The following is a 19,612-nucleotide window of genomic DNA, read 5'->3' on the forward strand; positions in this document are numbered from 1 at the left end:
TGTCTCGTTCCAAGATTGCACCTTCTTAATCAACCTGCTTCCAGGTCCTGCTCTGCTCCCTGGGTTTCCCAAGGACCAACTCCTCACTTTTTCCTTTGACTCCATAACGCACCTCACGTCCTTCAACGAAATTACCTTTCAAGTACATTAGACAGACTCAGTCGGTTTCCGTTACTTCCAACCAAAGAACCTCACCCGCTAAAGGAGACTGAACTGAATGAAAACTGAGACAGAGGTAATGGCTACAGACCACAGATTCCAGCAGGGTCCTCAGCTCTTCAGCTACCAACTGAGGGCTTATGTGAAGCAGCTGTGACTAAAACCTGTGTGATGCTGTTGTGCTCAGATGCTCAGTCGTGTTTGACTCTTTGTGACCCCATGGACTGTCCCCCGCCCAGCTCCTCTGTCCATGGGATTTCCCAGGCAAGAATGCTGGAGCCGGCTGCCATTTCCTTCTCCAGGGGATCTTCCCCACCCAGGGATGGAACTTGCTTCTCCTGCATTGGCAGCTGGATTCTTTACCACTAGTGCCATCTGGGAAGCCTACGTGTGATATTGGTTGGCTGTAATTGGTGGGCAAATAGGTCACACACTATCTATTGCTATCTTAAAACTGATGAAATATATTCATTATGAGGATACTGGTCGTTCCTTAGGTAATCTGGTACTCTACTTAGAAATGTAATAAATGGCCAATTTGAAGGAAAGCACTAAGAAACTATGAAAATCTAGCAGTCAGCTGATAAAAGTTATAGTAAGATGATATCTTATTTGATTTTTAAATGGCTAGTTCACTGTCCATGTGTCTATAGAGAAATCTCCATGGCTAGAAAGATGATACTGAAAATATGACTGGCAGAGGAAAATCAAAACAAACCCACTTGGTACCCCAAGCATTCCCACAAGGGAACCCCCTTAAGATTTATGATCTGAGCAATATTCCCAGCATATTCAAGAACACACTAGGATTTCTGATTGGGTCCTAACATTAAGTCATTATTCTTTCAAATATATATTTAGAAGTCAGGTTTGACTAGCTAACCCTTTAGCCCAAATGTATCCACTGAAAAATTTGTGGAAAACTAAGAAAGACTGTGGCTCCTGTGGATAGATATAAAATAAGACCTTCCATCATTTTGGACTTCCCTTGTGGCTCAGATGGTAAGGAATCTGCCTGCAATGCAGGAGATTTGGGTTCAGTCCCAGGGGTTGGGAAGATCCCCTGGAGAAGGAAATGGCAACCCACTCCAGTATTCTTGCCTGGAGAATTCCGTGCACAGAGAAGCCTGGAGGGCTCCAGTCCATGGGACTGCAAAGAGTAGGACATGACTGAGCTACTAACAAATGTAACACTTTCATCGTTTTAATGTCTTACATTAATTATCAGAGAACTTGTAATTCTACTATCAAAGATGTATCTTTTTTTTTCATATTGGGACAGTTTTTTTACCTGCATCATTCATTTGTTGTTTAGTTGCTAAGTCGTGTCTGACTCTTTGCAACCCCAGGAACTGTAGCCCGCCAGGCTCCTCTGTCCATGGGATTTCCCAGGCAAGAATACTGGAGTAGGTTGTCATTTCCTTCTCCAGGGGATCTTCCTGACCCAGGGATCGAACTTGGGTATCCTGCATTGCACGCAGATTCTTTACCATCTGAGCCACCAGGGAAGTCTTATTCATTAATGACTCCCCAACCCCCTTATCCTGCCTGTTTCATTACAACATGACCGTTATTTTAAAGGTCTACATCTGAAAAGTTTAACAGGGACGGGACTGTGATAGAGAATAATGCCCACTGCACACCTGAAAACTGTACAAAGCTGTAGTTTTAGTAGCTTTCCCAGATTCAATCACGATTCCTGATTATACCTTTAAGCTAAGAAACAACAACTATATGAAAACTATGCTACAAGTCCCAGAATTACAAACAAGTCATTTTCTTGCTTCTTTTCTTCTGCTTACTATGGATTTAATTTGCTCTCCTCTTTCTGGTGTCCTAAGGTAAAAGCTTAATGTAACTGATTCTAGATCCTTCCTCTTTTATAAAATATGCATTCAATGCAATAGATTTCCTCCTAAGCTCTACTTTATATGCTTCCTACAAAATTTGATAACCTGTGTTTTCACTTTCATTTACATCTGACCTTTAATCAAACAACATGGGTTTGAAATGTGTGGGTCAACTTATATGGGGATTTTTTTCTATAAGTATGTACTATAGTACTACAAAACCTGAGGTTGACTGGAACCATATGTAGGGAACCATGGAAATGCAGGCCCAACTATAAAGTTATCCATAGACTTTCAACTACACGAGGTCTGTCAGTGCCAATAACCCCACTTGTTCAAGGGTCAACTGTAGTTAAAAGTATTTTTAAATTTCTCTTGAAATTTCTTTGACCTGTGCATTATATAGAAGTATGTTGTAATGTCTCTGTGTATTTTTAGATTTTTCTAAAGTCCTTTTGAATACTGAACGAATATGGGACCATATTAAAATGAGTTAATACAAGGACTTCCATGGTGATCCAGTGGCTAAGACTCCGCCTTCCCAACGCAGACGGCCTGGGTGTGATCCCTGGTTAGGAAACGAGATCCTACAGGCAGCAACTAAGGCCCGGTGCAGACAAATAAATTTTTACAATATATATAAGATAAAATAAAACTAGTTAATACAGTAGAGATGCTTTAAGACACAATAGTACCACACATAGCTCCAGGGCTAAGATGCCAGGAAGAACAGAGGGTATACTGACAGGCCGAGTAATATGGTTCTGAGCAGCTGGTTGGTAAAAACAAATTATGAATGGACTTTTAATAGAGAAACAACTCAAAAGTGGTGACCTTTTAGCTCAGCAGAATCTTATAGCCTTAATTCTCCCATAATTAAAAAATGACCTGCTTTAATTTTTTTCCCAAATCATCTTTATTGTGGTTGAAGGAATACTAGATACAAAAATCAGCTGATATTAACAGGTATGTGAAACATTTTTATCATGACTGTTCTTGCTGCAGTTCTGGGTAACAGAGAATTAAAGAAAATTAGACCAATGATCATTAAGGGAAATCTCAAACACAGCACACAAGTTTAAAGTATACATAATGGTCACCAAGCTAAATTTGAGGAGCTGGTGGAAGTCATGGAGGAATTTACTAGCTGACACTGGATTATAACATAAGAAAAGAAAGGAATTTGAAGGGATTTTCAATGTAGCATCACTGTGGAAGCTTCTTTGCATTGTAATTCAGTGAACAGAGAACTTGCAAACTGCTTTATGGTTATATAAACTGCCGCGCATTTTCTGAATCTGTTATCAAACACTGGAAAGAACATGCTTCCAAACTAAATCTAAAGGCAACCTGCTGTTACTTATTTGCCAACACGTATGGATTAAAAAAAAAAAAATGAAGACCAGGCAGGCATTCTGGGAACTGGAATCTTCACATATTAAAATTGAGACACAGTATCATAATTTTTGCCCTGTAAGTCAAGAAGCAGTGAAATGCTCTGGTAATTAAAGTAACATAGTCAATATTATCTATAAATAATGAGCATGCAAAGATCTGCAAGATGATGAGTAAACATTTTGGCAGGGATCAACTGCCACAGATTGGAAGGGAAAGCCATGTCTTTATCAGGCCTTTCTTCTTTCTCTCCCCCATCACATCAAGCTCATGGGAATTTCCCAGACAAAAGCCTTCTGCTTAGCTTGTAATGAATTAAACATCCATCTGACTTAATCTTTAGCATTTCTCTTGCTCTGCCCACAGGTAACTAACTGCCACCGAGCAGAAAGATGGCTGGACAGGAGTGTAGAGAACTGGGCTTATGCCTGCATCTGACAAGGAACACATTTCTGTCCTTGGATCTCCATCTCTGTGTCTGAAAAAGTGAGAAGTTGAATTGAACTTGATGACGTTTACAGTTCAAGCGGCTTCCCTGGTGGCTCCAAGGTAAAGAATCTGTCTGCCAATGCAGGAGATGTGGGTTCGATCCCTGGGTCAAGAAGATCCCCTGGAGAAGGAAATGGCAACCCACTCCAGTATTCTTTAATGGGAAATCCAATGGACAGAGGAGCCTGCAGGGCTACAGTCCATGGGGTCCCAAAGAGTCGAACATGACTGAGTGCCAAAAACAACAACAAAAACGACAGTTCCTTTTCAGCCCCACAACTGATAACTACTGCATTCAGAAATGTCCTGTCCCCCCAACACCCTTTGAAGAGCTAGTTCTATCTCAGCTTTCTCAAAGGTTTCCAGTAGCAACCACTTGAGTGCCTTCCTCTATTAAGGCAAAAAGTTTAAACAAGAAGCAATGTTCTTATTTTTATGACCAAAATCCATATTAGTTACACTGTTCAGAAAGATTCAATGAAGTCATGTCTAACATTTGCAACTATATGCATATAAACATTTAAGTTCACTGTAGCACAGCATATCCAACCATAAAACATCAAAGTGTGAAAAGGCTCTTCCTGCCCTTCCCTAAATTGGTAACACAGAACTTTTTCACTTCCAAATGTGAAATGTGATCCACACCCAGAATGTGTCATAATTGGCATGGATATGCTATTAAAACTAGAGCTTCTTTTGCAGACAGCTACATAACATCTCAGGCATGTTGGTAAGAAAGGAATCATAATTGAGACTGGTGGTGACAGTATCCGGATCGTTAGAGAAAATTAATCCTATTTTACTAATGGCAATTCCTATTAACAATGCCTGATTTTGCCATCATAATATAAATAGTCTAGAGTCTCTACTATGTGACACATAACTCTGCACAAAACAGCCCCACGCAAATGTTTTGGGTACAGAGCATAACCATGACTACGCCGTCATCAAACAACCATATACACCCAAGTCTTTGAAAACTTTTGGATTGGGGCCGGATGGAAGGAAAAATACATAAAGAGAAGAAAAAATAAAAAGCAAAAAATGAGGATTTTGGAATCCTCCCACTGAGACTGGCAAGTTTGGAGCCTTAAATCAACTTCAATGTTCATTTCAGAGATATTCCCCAACAAGCCCCGCCCTGTCCTGGTCCAACCTACACATTCACACCAAACACGTTTGTACATTTCAGACTCTAGAATAGCTCTGGGGATAAAAGCGCTGAAAGATGACTTGGAAACAGCCACTCTTTGTGAGTTTGGTATCAGAATACGATAGTTTCAAGCAAAAAGACCTGTGAAGAAGAAAAGTCTACCTATAGATTCAACCCTCTAAGAAGATTTACCCCGTTTCCCCTCATTTGCCCCACAAGGAGCAAACTATTTTTGCCCCTGTCATTATCATATGCAAGAAAAAAAGTAGCATTGCAAGAAAAAAATAGCAAATGCTCTAGTTGTCAGACAAAGGAATGCATGAAACAAGAGCTGTGACACATGACACAGTGAATGAAATTCATATGCTGAACCTCAAACACTTCATCAATCCTCAGATCAACAAATATTACTACAGTGGAATGGCAGAGAGGGGAGAGTCATTCTGATGGGCAGAGTTTATGTCTGGTCTGGATTGCTACTGCTGATTAATTGAATATTAAATGAGTTGTCCGATGACCTCATGTTTTTTATTAGGGTGCTAATATATCTTGCAAGAAGTTCTTACTGCCATTCCTTAATCCCTGAAAGTGAGCAGATACCTCTAACAGACATCTGCCACCAGACCCCTTTACATCCTCGTGCTTTCAGCTCCTTCCTGGTTACGTACATTTTTTAGCTATATTTTCTTTCCATCCAGCAGGTCTGTTTGTCTTGAACAGACATTTTTTCCCACACATTTCTTCAGCTCCAGAGGAATTCCTGCCACAGGAATGAGGCCAGGGGATGGACACTGCCTCTCATATTAACATACACGTAGAAAAACACTACTTATAATGTTAAGCCATCTTTAGTCAATAATAAGCATTGGTTTGAGACCTCAACCACAGCCACTGACATTTACAATCTACCAATTGTCATGCATTCCCTAGGCATAACTTACAGGTTCAAGTTTTTTCATCTTTTATTGAGATTTAATTGTTTATATGATGAACAATATTTTTTAACTGATTGGAGCACTTGCTGACTTCACCCAACACCACTTATATATAGTACTTGTGGATATAACTCAAGCCAGAACTAAGTTAGTGTTGAATTTGGTATCTAATTCTGTAAATTATCCCGAAACTTCTGTTTTGGAAAGAGCAACTATCGCTTTCATATCCATGGCTAGCAAGAGTATTTAAAACTTTTAGATCTTCAGAGAGAATATTTCACAAAGAAATAGCAACAGTTCATCACTTAAGTAGATGTAGATGTTGTATGATTCATTGAGCTTCTTCCTAGCTTTCCTATATGATTTATTTCCATATAACAGTTTCATAATATTTACATAAGAAAAATTCAAGGTAGTTTTTACAACAGGATTTGTAACTAAACTCACAACCAAATAAGTTAGAAATGTCTCCAGGTCTTTGTACCTGTGTTTCAATCAATAAATAAAGCACTTTGTCAGGACTCTGTTTTTTCTATTAATTTTGAGCCTTTACTCGAAAACCTTCTTGGCAATCAGTTTTCTGATAATCCTTTTCCGTCTTTATATTTTTTCCACTTCCATACTGTCCATTCCCAAACTAGTCTTAAATAAAGTTGATAATTATTCTCCTCTGGATGTTGTACTATGAACGTATATCTTAGAGCATTATCCACATTTTATTATGTTATTTGTATTATATAATATTGTACATTATATATATGTGACATCACACTCACACACACTCACACACACACATCCTTCAAGACAGTAAGCCCCATAAAGACAGAAACCATGTTTTATTTATCTTTCTAACCTAGTGCTTGGGAGTATAAATAAATGTTGTTGAATAAATACAAGTTGAATTTTCTCAAGGCTAGTATTAAAGATCCTTTTTGTTTTTCATGGATTACTTCTCTGCAGATAAAACTGGTTTAAACTTACTAACCAATATGTGCTATGAATTATGTAAGAACAAGTTATTGTTACTCTAATACTCCAGGAAAAGCAAAGAAAAGAAAATGTGTTATGGACTCAGTGGTGCACATTTAGCCACTGAAATGTAAGCTGCAGAAACTGGGCCTCTCTCCTGACAACATGGCACTCTACCCATTAGCTTACGTCACTCACTTTGAGTGTCTCACAATCTCTATCTGTAGTGAAGTTTCTTCAGTATGATGTGCTTTGGACTAAAAAGTAAGAGCAATTCCATGCAGTCAACAAAGAACCTGGTTTATCCCGTTCCTTTTATGTAATGGCCATCAGCGTTATTATCCTCTCAGCTTTCCAGGTTTGACAGGGAACAATACGCTGTAGTGATTGTGAAAAATAGTGATTGTGAGGGATGCCCCAGCTTTTACACAGTGTGTAAGCAAATGGCTGCTTCCTCTGTATTCCATTTCCCCCTCTGTGAAAAACCAAAGCATAATATTTAACAACAAGATCAAGCTATTGTGAGGGTTAATTAGATTTAATGGGGGAAGGGAGGGGAGCTGATTAGGCACTATTCAAATTCAAAGAATCATTATTTTGTGTCTAAAAATAATCCTCATTTAGGAGTAAAATTAATTTGGAAGCTCAATCTTTGGTAATCATCTTCCCATACTTAAAAAAAAGCCATGGTTTTTAATCAAAATCCCACTCTAACCACAATTCAATCAAAAATGGAGACCTGTGAATTTCCATTCACCTTTGTAGTAAGACAGTACACGATTCAATTCTTTTTCTTTTCTTTTCCCTCCCTCCCTTCCTTCCTTCACTTCTTCTTTTTTTGAAGATATACTATGTGGGGAAAGGTTAATTTTGGAGAATGAAGTAATGTAAACAAATATGGATTTTATTAATAAAAATATATTGAGTTTTGTTTGTTTTATATGAAATATTCGTGAAACAGTTTAAGTTTCCTCTTTAAAGAATCAGTAGTCAGGACTTCTTTGGCGATCCAGTGGTTAACACTCTGCGCTTTCACCAGAGGGGACAAAGGCCCACATGGCCAAAAAAAAAAAAATTAGTAATCAATATTCTGTGGTTAAAATAACTTTTCAGGTTATTTCTGGTAAGTTTCATCTCTATTTTTGTTCAAGTGAAAGATCTTCATATTCCCCAAATTAAAAAACAGATGCCTGGATATTTAAGGCTAAGGCTAGAAAAAGGGCATCTAAATAGTAATCATCAAATTTAATGTAACAGATTAATTTATTATGAAAATTTTCATGAGAAATAGAAGTTGGTACCTGAGAAAAATCTGAGTTGTCTAAATCTTACTAAAAAACATAGTGTCTTCAAAAAATGGGACACATTCTTTAAAAATGTAACAGTTGATAATCCTGGGAAATATGCCATATCTATTTGGAACAAAATGTTGCACTCAGTATTTGGTGAAGGAAGACTTTTGGCAGGAAAGGAACTCTATTCATGTTTGTTTAGAATTTTCCAAAGGAAAGGGAAATAATGTAGCTCAGGCAGTAGAAATACATTCTCTACAGAGAACCAGGAATAATTGACACAGTCCTATTAAAAATTCCCATAGAACTTATAAATTCTCATCACTTTGACTGTATACTCACCAAGCAAACTTCTGATTATTCATTCGATTTCCTCGGACCCTTGATACTGGGGACGGATGTACCCTGTAGTAGGTAGATGAGAATAATCCAGTCATTAAAAAAGCATTTTCCTGATTACAAGTGAACAAAAAGTGATCTGGCTTATAAATGATCTCTTTCAGATTAGCTTAATGTAGAATGGCCCACAACTAAGCACCTCTTAGTAAATGAATGCAGTTCAATTCCTATGCCTACAGACCTGCAGTCTCTTTCCTTTTACACCACTTTTAACATAACAAGCATTTGTCACAATGTTCCCTGTGAAGCTCCTGCAAAGCAGGACCAGTTTTAATAAGTTGATTCATTCATTCAGTCCAACAAAAAGTTACTGTTGCCAACCTAATCCCTGCCAGGTTTAGGAGTGCATAAAAATAACGTAAGGTCTAAGGCTGACCCTCAACAAGCCCTTTCTGCTACCTGTTCCCACAAGAAGGACACATAGAGACAGTCTAAAAGTGCACATTCCCTCAGTCAACTTCTAGATTTAAAGCCCTAAAGTAACACAGCAAAGGAGATCGGCATACACCCTCCCCAAATATGTTACTTTGGCATAATGATTATTTTGATTGAAGGCAGCCACAAACACAAACACGGGAAGAGCTCTCTACCTTTCCTCTATAAGGAAATTTTAATTTGAAAAGGTCTTCCATTTAACAATCCCCACATCAGGACAAGGAGCACAACATACAACTCATCCCTAGAAATGGTATTGAGATGAGCTGGCATAAACAACCCTTATTTACCGTGAGTTTCCACCGCCGCCCATACACTTCCTTGCTACCTCCCTAAAATGCAGCCCCCTAGACGCCCTTGTCTTTTGACAAAGCAATACTCCACAATTTTTTTGCCTTTGTTAAAGTGGTACGTAAGTCCCAAATTCTAACCACCCCTTTGAATTACTCATCACTGAGTATTCCTGCAAACATGAATGCATGTTTTATGTGTAAATAAGCTGTTCTTGCCTCTAGCTAACCTACCTATTGTCAGTTTAATCTGCACACCTTCAGACACTAAACTTGAGAGGTCAGAGGAAAAGATTAACCCCCATCCCTTATACTACTGTGCTGTACTAAGTCACTTCAAGTCAGGTCTGACTCTTCGCAACCCAAAAGACTGCAGCCTGCCAGACTGCACTTTGCACTCAGAAGGTTTATTTCTTCCAACATTCCTCCTCTGTCCATGGAATTTTCCAGGTAAAAATACTGGAGTGGGGTGCTGGCCCCTTATAGTAACTTCATCCAAATGCCCCGGCACAGAATCTGTGGGAAGAAGGATGGGTGAGTAGTTATCTTTAGGTGAAAGGTCTTCTATATGTGATGCTCTCTAGCCAGGCTTTGAAGGAGGCCATGTCAATTCAAATCTTTAGCTAAATAATGGGGAAAAGACAGTAAAGACCATATTGTTGTACAAGCTCCTTGGGTTGGAGTCATCCACTGGAAATGCTTGAAATTTCTAGGTACTGCTGATGTCTTCCAAGCAGGAGTTAGCTACTGAACCTCCATGAACCTCCACCTCTTTGTGGGTCACCTACTGGCAGCACAATTTGCTCCACTTCCTGTCCCTGTGGCCAACTTCCTGCTTTCTTCTCTCTTTACCAGGTACTTGTGAGATCTAGGCAGTGCTTAGGCTTGTGCTATCTTTACCCTTTAGATCTCAGTCATTACTCTTATTCACAAGACAAGAAAGTAAACCGGGATTTTAAATAGGTCTTAAAGTCCAGTTAGAATCAAGAGCCCCAAGGTTCATTAGAATCCCCGTTCTCCACAGTGGCTCAGTAAGTGAGAATCATTTCAAAACAGACAAAACAGTTCTAGCCCCTCTGAAGGGCCAAATCCAGTCTTTCTGTAAATCTAGAGCCAGACTGCACTTTGCACTCAGAAGGCTTATTTCTTCCAACATCCCTTATTAACATTCTTTTCCTCACAGCCCTTCTCAATGGCTGCTGCAGCTGAGCTGCTCAGCGCAGATTTCCTGCTCCATGTGGGGGAGGGGATGTTAATTATGCAGAAAGATGGAGAGCGGCCAGACAGCCCCTCTGGTGAACTGTCTCATTCAAGTACGGACCACTTCCTGCTGTTTTGCAGCTACAAGGATCACCTGTTGGTCTTGGCATTCGGCCAACCTGGGGCCTAGCGGAAATGACAGACTCAGCTAGAAATGAAAGCCAGCTCATATTCCAGTACCCCAAACTGGGGACACAGTGAACAAACATGCAATAAAAATGCACAAGAGTTACACACAAGGTAACAAGGCTCTTTTTTCCCCTGCTCTCTTTTTTCTTTCAGTCTGTCTGCTTGAAATACAATCATGAAAATGCAAGAGCTGTGAGCCAAAAAATGTCTGTCCAGTTAAAGTCCCCTGACCTAGGGGAAAATGAAGGAAATCCTCTTGAGCCTTGCCTACATTCCCCCTGGGGTGTCAGAATCCTACTGCCTGAATACAGTTTTAACAAGTAATAGCCCAAATACCGGAGAAGGCACTGGCAACCCACTCCAGTACTCTTGCCTGGAGAGACTCCCAGGGACGGGGGAGCCTGGTGGGCTGCAGTCTATGGGGTCGCACAGAGTCGGACACGACTGATGTGACTTAGCAGCAGCAGCCCAAATACACACACGTTCTTTAATTCACTCTGCATCCTTTAAATGTTTACTGCATATTGATTACTCCTTAACCTTACTTTTAGTCATCATGATAATTCTACGAGGTGAAGTTTGATAGTATAGAAATATTCTCTCACTAATGCGTCTCATTGCATGTATCAGTGGGAAAAAAAATGGGTCTGTTTAACCTATAGCTGGGCTTCCCAGTTGAGGCAGTGGTAAAGAATCTGCTTGCCAATACAGGAGACACAGGGGACTGTGGTTTGATCCCTGGGTTGGGAAGATTCCCTGCAGTAGGAAATGGCAACCTGTTCCAGTATTCCTGCCTGGAGAATCCCATGGACAGAGAAGCCTGGTGGGCTACAGTCCATGGGGTTGCAAAGAGTCAGAAATGACTGAGCAACCGAGCACACAAACTCAACTTACAGTACAATATTCTCTAGGTAACTGTATCTTTTAGCAAAACTCTATTGACCCACAGATCAACACTATAAGCAGTTAATTTTTATAACTGTTTAACCTCTTCAAATAATTCCTGATTTTGTGTGATCAAATCATTATAAAGCTTTTTACATCAAAATGGTAAAATAAGAAAGGTTTTTTTCCCTTCCCAAAGTGAGTAAACTGATAACTCGGAGCTTACTTTATTTGAGGAAAGTAGACCATAAATTTGCATTTCAGCTACTTGCCAAATTTCATTTCTTCAAAGAAATACGCTGTATTTCTGTGTGCTCTGTCTTTAAGTGGTGACACTTCTTACCATCGCCTACCTTCTTTCCACATATAGCAGCCAGGCAGGTAGCAAAGTCAAAATCCCAGTAGGAGAAACCACTGTCTAATCTGCATGTCATGCATTATTCATGACCTCCTGATTCCTGCACCTGCATCTAGGCAGGAAGCTTGCAGGGCATGTTCATTACTCTTCTCTTAGCCTCACACAGGCTCCATTACTGCTAAGCCACTTTGTTCTCTAAGTGAGGGTTTCAGGCCTTAGTACTAACCACTGGATAGGGAAAGAAAAAAAAAAAAAATCACCAGGCTGCAGGAAAGGGCAAGGTTCGTTGTTGTATAACATGCATTTAATCCTACGACGTGCTCTTCTAAGACTGACAGTTTATGTCAGATGGAAATGCTCCTATTTGGTGATTTACATTACACAAAAAAGGAAGCTATAACATTAAGGCCATGTACACCAACTGTTGTATTTATATACACTTACTCATCTGAGGCAGACAGCATGTTTATAATTTTACCCAACACAAGGCTTAATTTAGCTTTCTTGCTAAGCATGTGAGAACTTCTTAGATACCTTCTAACACAAATCCGTCTTCCTTCTTTGGGTATAAGCACTGAAAGACCTGACCCTCCAATCTTGTATTGTAATGACTAACATTTATAGTTAATCAAGACAATGTGATCGCTCCTGTTTTGCAATATTTTGCTGAACCTACCTGAATGGCTGGTGGCTGGCAGCAGGGTGTGAAACCCTGATCCCCAAGGCAGAAAAGCTGTGACAACTTAAATCCACTCTTAAGGCCCCCAGTGGAATTGAAATGAAGTGCTAGAGACAGCAAACTATGTAAGTGCCTGGGATTGAATTCCAACTCCACCATTCACCAAAGGCGTTATCTTAGGGTAAGGTACTTAACCTGTCTGCCTTTCTGTCTTCTCATCTGCACCAGTGGAAGCAGTAATACTGGCCACCTTCTAGCTTTGTGAGATTTAAGTCGTTAATAATGTTAAAGTGTTCAGAACAGTGCTAACTACCCAGGAAGCAGTCCATACATGTTAGCTATTATCACTAGTAGTGCTGAGACTGAATTGGAAAAGATATGAAGATAAAACTGGAATATCCAGTTAATTCCACAGGACTGAGTTAAATGTGCTCTACAAGCCCACAGTCTTGATTACAACGTTTATACCACTTCCCTCAAGGCAAGGAAATAAAGAGAAATAAACACCTATAGAGTAACATGAACCAAATATTGTGGTTTCTAAGGTACGGCTTCCTCTTTGGTATCTTATTTTGTCTGTTCTTTATGGACAGTAGCCCACTAGGCTCCTCTGTCCATGGGATTCTCCAGGCAAGAATACTGAAGTGGGTTGCCATGCCCTCCTCCAGGGGATCTTCCTGACTCAGGGATCAAACCCATATCTCTCTCACATCTCCTACACTGGCAGGCGGGTTCTTTACCACTAACTGGGAAGTCCTTTTAGAAGACAAATCTTCTGTAGTTTTAAGTCAGTAATCATAGCATACAAAGTCACTCTCACTTACTAAGCCCTTACGAGGTGCAGACCATGCTAAGTATTTACTTCAGTCACATTATCTTACTTTCTCCTCATCATTAATATCCACATTTCACCTTTGAGAAAATAAAAAGGTTTAGAAGAGTTAGTAACTTGCCAGAGTTGCAGGGGAAAAAAAACAAAATCAGATCTTGGACACAGGTGTGAATGACCTGTCTTCCTCCAGATTATCATTCAATTCTTGTGAGCGCACAGATATTCCCTCCCCTCTACCCCCGAGGTTGCAATAAAGTGAATTAGCACCAGGGGCCTTAATGAACCTCAGCATTTATTTAAGCCCAACTGAACATTCTACAGTATAAGTAGATGGTCTTCCTGGCACCGAGCTAAATATTAAGCTTTCAGGGACTCATCAGAAATAGCATCACAGTCATATACTTTGTTCTCCCTTTAACTCTTTGTGAAAATTTCTTATTAGTGTTGCCATTTAAATATATAATGAACAACACATGAGTTCAGCTGATCTTACTCACAGCATCAACTGTCTCGCTATTCACACTGTCTGCACTGTTCCCTGAACCCAGGGTAGGCAATTTGTGAGCTAAGAGGCTGGAAGCAGACACGAGCAGCCATAACGAACTGAAGATACATCTATTCTCTCCTGGCTGACGCAGTTGCCGTAACACAACCATAACGGAGCCATAACATAGCTTCATATAACATAACCATGATGTTGCTTCAGTGGAGCCCCTATGCAGCAGCAGCCAGGGCTTTCATGATGAAGCTTATACCAGCACACCGCACAAAACAGTCCGTGACCAAGCGAGTATCTCGTGATGTGCATGCACAGTGGTGTAAGTGATCTCAGCTGTTACACAACCCTGCAAAGTCACTGTCTACAGAACATGGGGTGAGAGAGCTTGACTGGTGCCTTCTTGATCACATCCCCACAATGTGTCAGCTGGAGATGGTAAAAGGAATCCACTTCCTCACTTCCCATTGTCCTGAGAATCCAATCCCATTCAGCTTGTGACCACAGGTGTCTGATGAAACCATCTTTGTATGGTCATCAATGGCCTCCATGTTTTCAGATCTAATGGGTCAGTCTCAGTTCTTGTGTTCTCAAACTCTCCATAGTGACTCACCTGATTACTCCATCCTTGACCCTACTCAGCATCAGTGACATTTTTCCAGTCTTCTTCCTCCTCTTCTTTTTTTTTCCCTTTGCCTGAGCCTCTTCCTCCCATTCTTCTGAACTCTAAATGTCAGCATTGTCTGGGGATCATTTTCTCATGATTTTTCTACACACTGTTTCAACTCACTCCCTAGATGAAGGAGTCTCCAAAATAGCCCCCTCATACCCTTAATCATCTCATCCATCTTTAGGCCGTAGTTACCATCCATACAACAATATCTCCAGGATTTCGATCTCTAGTACTGTCCCCAAAGCAGTGCCAGGCAGGATTTTGAATCCCAACCAACTTCACCCTTTAAAAAAATATATTCCTTTCCATATCTTCCCAGGCTCGAAAATAGCAGCTTCATTAACCCAGTTGCAGTCCTGAAATAGTACTTGAGTCATTCATGCTCTCATGCCCTATATGTTAGAGAGGCTACTTAATCCTGAGAAAAATCAGAAGAAATTATTTCAGAGACCCAAAAAATATTTATTGTGGGAACTGCTTATCTAGTAAGATTAGAGATTTTCATTACAAGATCCAGAGAAAGTGTTATAGACACATATTTTCTCTTCTTAAATTCACTTTTGTCCTTTTTTAAACTTTTAAATTTTATATTAGACTATAGATGATTAACAATGTTGCCACAGTTTCAGCTGCACAGCACTTTTCTCCTGTTATGTAATTCAGAGCCTGTACTTTTTTCCATAAATTGATGCAATTATTTGAAAAAATACACACTTTAACAACTCAGTTTGCTACATCTGTGGAATAAAAGATTAATTTAGAAATAACTCTACAATTATTTGTAAGTACAGAATTTTCCTATGTAGAATCACAGGAAAGATCATTTTAAAAGTAATTCTTGATATTCTGTTTATTTACACAAAGTTATAATGAATACAAGTTCTCATGATTGTTCAGGTTACTCTGGATGATTTCATCATAATATATTACACACACACACACACACACACACACTACTTTTGACCAAATAAAAGCATGAGCATGACTCCAGTATTTAAAATACGTAGGCCCTTTCTGTTCTTAGTTTTCATCAAGTCAATGATAAGATGATCATTAGGAATGTCATATATTGTCTAAAAGTTCTTTTTCCCCTCGTTATACTTAACTCTCTCTCTATGCAGAGCTACTGATGTTATTTTTAGAAGTGAAAGTGAAAGTCGCTCAGTTGTGTCTGACTCTTTGTGACCCCACGGACTATACAGTCCATGGGATTCTCCAGGCCAGAATACTGGAGTGGGTAGCCGGTCCCTTCTCCAGGACATCTTCCCAATCCAGGGATTGAACCCAGGTCTCCTGTATTGCAGGCGGAGTCTTTATCAGCTAAGCCACAAGGGAAGAGTAGGCTGAATTTAAATATCATACAGAATTAACATAATCATTTCTTCACTGATAATTTTAATAGTAAAAATTTTCTTAAAAATACAGTGTTTTAGGACTTCCCTGACAGTCCAGTGGTTAAGACTTCGCCTTCCAACACAGGGAGTGTAGATTTGATCCCTGGTCAGGAAGCTAAGATCCCACATGCCTCAGGCCATAAAAACAATAACATAAAACAGAAACAATATTGTAACAAATACAATAAAGATTTTTAAAATGGTCCATATAAAAAACCCCAAAACTTTAATAGTGACACTGAAGATTCTCCTCCTTCCCTTTTGCCCTGGATAGTGAATGCTCAACTCTAAGAAGCTGGCCCCAACCTTTAGGTCTAGGTCAACTTGCTGGAAGTTCTGATAGCCCGAGGGTACTTAGCACACATTGACTAAAGATTCCATTTGTTTATATGTTTAATTTATGTTGTCTGTCTCTCCAAGTGGATGATGTGCTCTAAGAGGACAAGGGAGCTTTTCTCTTTTTACTCATTGTCATAACTCCTTTACCTGCCATGAAGTACGTGTCCGATAAATAACTGCTGGAGTGTTAGCCCCATTTCCCTACTGGACCAGATCTATTAGGACAGATGCCAATGGCTGTGTGTGTGCTCAGTTGTGTCCAACTCTTTGCAACCCTATGGACTGTAGTCTCCTCTGACTACGGGATTTCCCAGGCAAGAATACTGGAGTGAGTTGCTATTTCCTCCTCCAGGGGATCTTCCCAACCCAGGGATCGAACCCATGTCTCCTGCACTGGCAGGAGGGTTATTTACCACTGAGACACCAAAGAAGCCCCATGGCAATGGCTATGTCTGCCTAAGTCGCCACTGCATGTGCAGAGCTTAGCGCAACGTATACTGCACACAGTAGGCATATAATAAAAACTTGTTAAGCAGTGAGATGTGGGAAAAGGATAAAATATTTTAGATTCAGACATTTTGCTGAACCTCTCCAGAGCACCTAGAGCTCCAATGTGCTCAGTCGCTCAGTCATGGCCAACTCTTTGTGACCCTGTGGACTATAACCCACCAGGTTCCTCTGTCCATGGAATGCTCCAGGCAAGAGTACTGGAGTGGGCTGTCATTTCCTTCTCCAAGAGTTTCAATAATTAATTATTAACTAAATTCAATACAGTTTCCTTAACAGCTACTATCTACTGAAGTGTTGTGGAGAAGAGGGAATCTTTGCCCTCAGGCTGTTTGCACTCTAGTTGAAATAAATAGGTAGCAACTATCATAAATTAGTGTAGGAAAATTAAAAGGGATTTTAAGTTTTACCGGAGTGAAGAAGAGGTTAAAATTAATTCCAACTATAAAATAACAGAGAAGATTTTTGAGGAGAAGACCTTTAGGCTGGGCATGAAGGAAAAGCAAAAATTTAATCACTAGAAGCGGATGATTGCAGGGACATCCCTGGTGGTCCTATGGTTAAGACTTTGCCTTCCAATGCAGGGGGTAGGGGTTCAATCCTTGGTCAGGGAGCTAAGATCCCATGTGCCTCATGGCCAGAAAACCAAAACACAAAACAGAAGCAATACTGTAGCAAATTCAATAAAGGCTTTAAAAATGGTCCACATTAAAAAAAAAAAAATCTTCAAAAAAAAAAAGTGAATGAGGACTTCCCTGGTGGTACAAAGGTTAAGGATCCATGTGCCAATGCAGGGGACAGGGGTTCAATCTCTGCTTTGGGAAGATCCCACATGCAGCATGGCAACTAAGCCTATGTGCCACAACTACTGAGCCATGGCCCTAGAGTCCTTGAGCCACAACCACTGATCCGGCTGCGACTACCGAAGCCCTTGAACCTAGAGCCCGTGCTTGGCAGTTGGACAAGCCACTACAAGGACGTGCCATGCACCTCAACTAGAGAGTAGCTCCCACTAGCCGCAACTCCAGAAAAAACCTGAGTGCAGCAATGAAGATGCAGTGCATCCAAAAATAAATACACATGTGTGTGTATACACAAATGTATATGTATATATGTATATATGTGTGTATATGTGTATACATATGTATATATGTACATATACATATATGTACACATGTACATACATGTGTGTGCATACACACATATATGTACATATATACACACATATATATGTATATGTACATATCAGTAGTTGTGGCATATATATGTATATGTATACGTATACATATATACATATGTATATATATAAATGTGTATATATATATATATGTTTAAAGGGAGTGATGGTAGGAAGATACTCCAAGAAGAGGAGTATGAATTGAAGTTGTGAAGTGAATGAAAAGATATGTCTGGGGGAGAGAATTTCTTAGAAAAATTAGGGAGAGATGAGCTAGATTATTAAGACAGGTGTAGAACACAGATCAATAAATAAATGTCTGGATAAGGAATTAGTAATTGGGATAGTCAGTTGTAGAACAGTATCAATGTTTCCTCTACTGGGCAAAGCCTTGTATACATCACGTTTATGTTTAATTCAAGCAATATTTATTGCATACCTATTATTTACTCATGAATTCAAATATTATTTGAACATCTATTATGCCACTGTTCTAGGCTCTTACATACAGTGAGCTGTGCTATGATAGAGGCTGTCATTACACATCTATTAAGACAATATACATCTATTAAGCAATGATGAAACTAGACAGTGTATTAAAAAGCAGATACATCATTTTGCCAACAAAGGTCCATCTAGTCAAAGCTACGTTTTGTTTTTTTTTTTTTCCAGGAGTCATGTATGAGACTGAGCACCGAAGAACTGACACTTTTAAATTGTGGTGTTGGAGAAGACTCTTGAGAGTTCCTTGAACAGCAAGGAGATCAAACCAGTCAATCCTGAAGGAAATCAACCTTGAATATTCATTGGAAGGACTGATGCTGAAGCTGAAGCTCCAATACTTTGGCCATCTCATGTGAAGTACCAACTCACTGGAAAACACCGTGATGCTGGGAAAGATAGAGGGCAGGAGGAGAAGTGGGTGACAGAGTCTGATAAGACAGCTGGATGGCATCACTGACTCAATGGACATGAGTTTGAGCAAACTCAGGGGATGGTGAAGGACAGGAAAGCGTGGCATGCTGCGGTTCACGGGGTTGCAACGAGTCGGACATAACTGGCCAACTGAACACCACCACCACCACCACTAAGACATGATTCCTGACGTCAGGAAGCCTACAGCAGGTCACGAGTTTAGACAAATGATTGGCCACCAGGATGCAGTGTAACTGCCCATGGGAGCAGATAGCAAGGGCACTGGAATTAAGCTTTGGAGCAGACACAGATGTTTTCCTTGGATTATATATAAGGTACATTTTAAAGGAGAAGTTTCTCAGCTACGGAAGAGGAAAGGGGCATCTAAAGATATGAAGAGGCTCGGAAGGGTGCAGTTACAGTTACAGCAAAACTACAAATTGTGCAGGGAGTCGAGGGTTGGCAGGCCTGGAGGGTAAGAAATTATCTAATAACAGGGATCCGTGGAGATTCCCCGTGTATGGATAGAAAGCTGAACTTTCATGATCTAGGCTCATGGGATCTCACGACCAAGATTAAGAGGCTTAGTCATCTCTACCCTT

General features: G+C 40.0%; 1 protein-coding gene across 1 annotated transcript in view; it reads right to left on the reverse strand.

The window, feature by feature from the left end:
• The window catches only part of KLF12 (KLF transcription factor 12), a gene marked incomplete at its 5' end in the record, with an annotated part of 276,473 nt that overhangs the window by 71,554 nt on the left and 185,307 nt on the right, over nt 1-19,612 (reverse strand). The window contains 1 exon segment of the mRNA NM_001191270.2: nt 8,585-8,647. Coding sequence (NP_001178199.2) covers nt 8,585-8,647 — 63 coding nt within the window.

The sequence above is a fragment of the Bos taurus genome, chromosome 12, assembly GCF_002263795.3.
Source record: "Bos taurus isolate L1 Dominette 01449 registration number 42190680 breed Hereford chromosome 12, ARS-UCD2.0, whole genome shotgun sequence".
NCBI classification, from domain to species: domain Eukaryota; kingdom Metazoa; phylum Chordata; class Mammalia; order Artiodactyla; family Bovidae; genus Bos; species Bos taurus.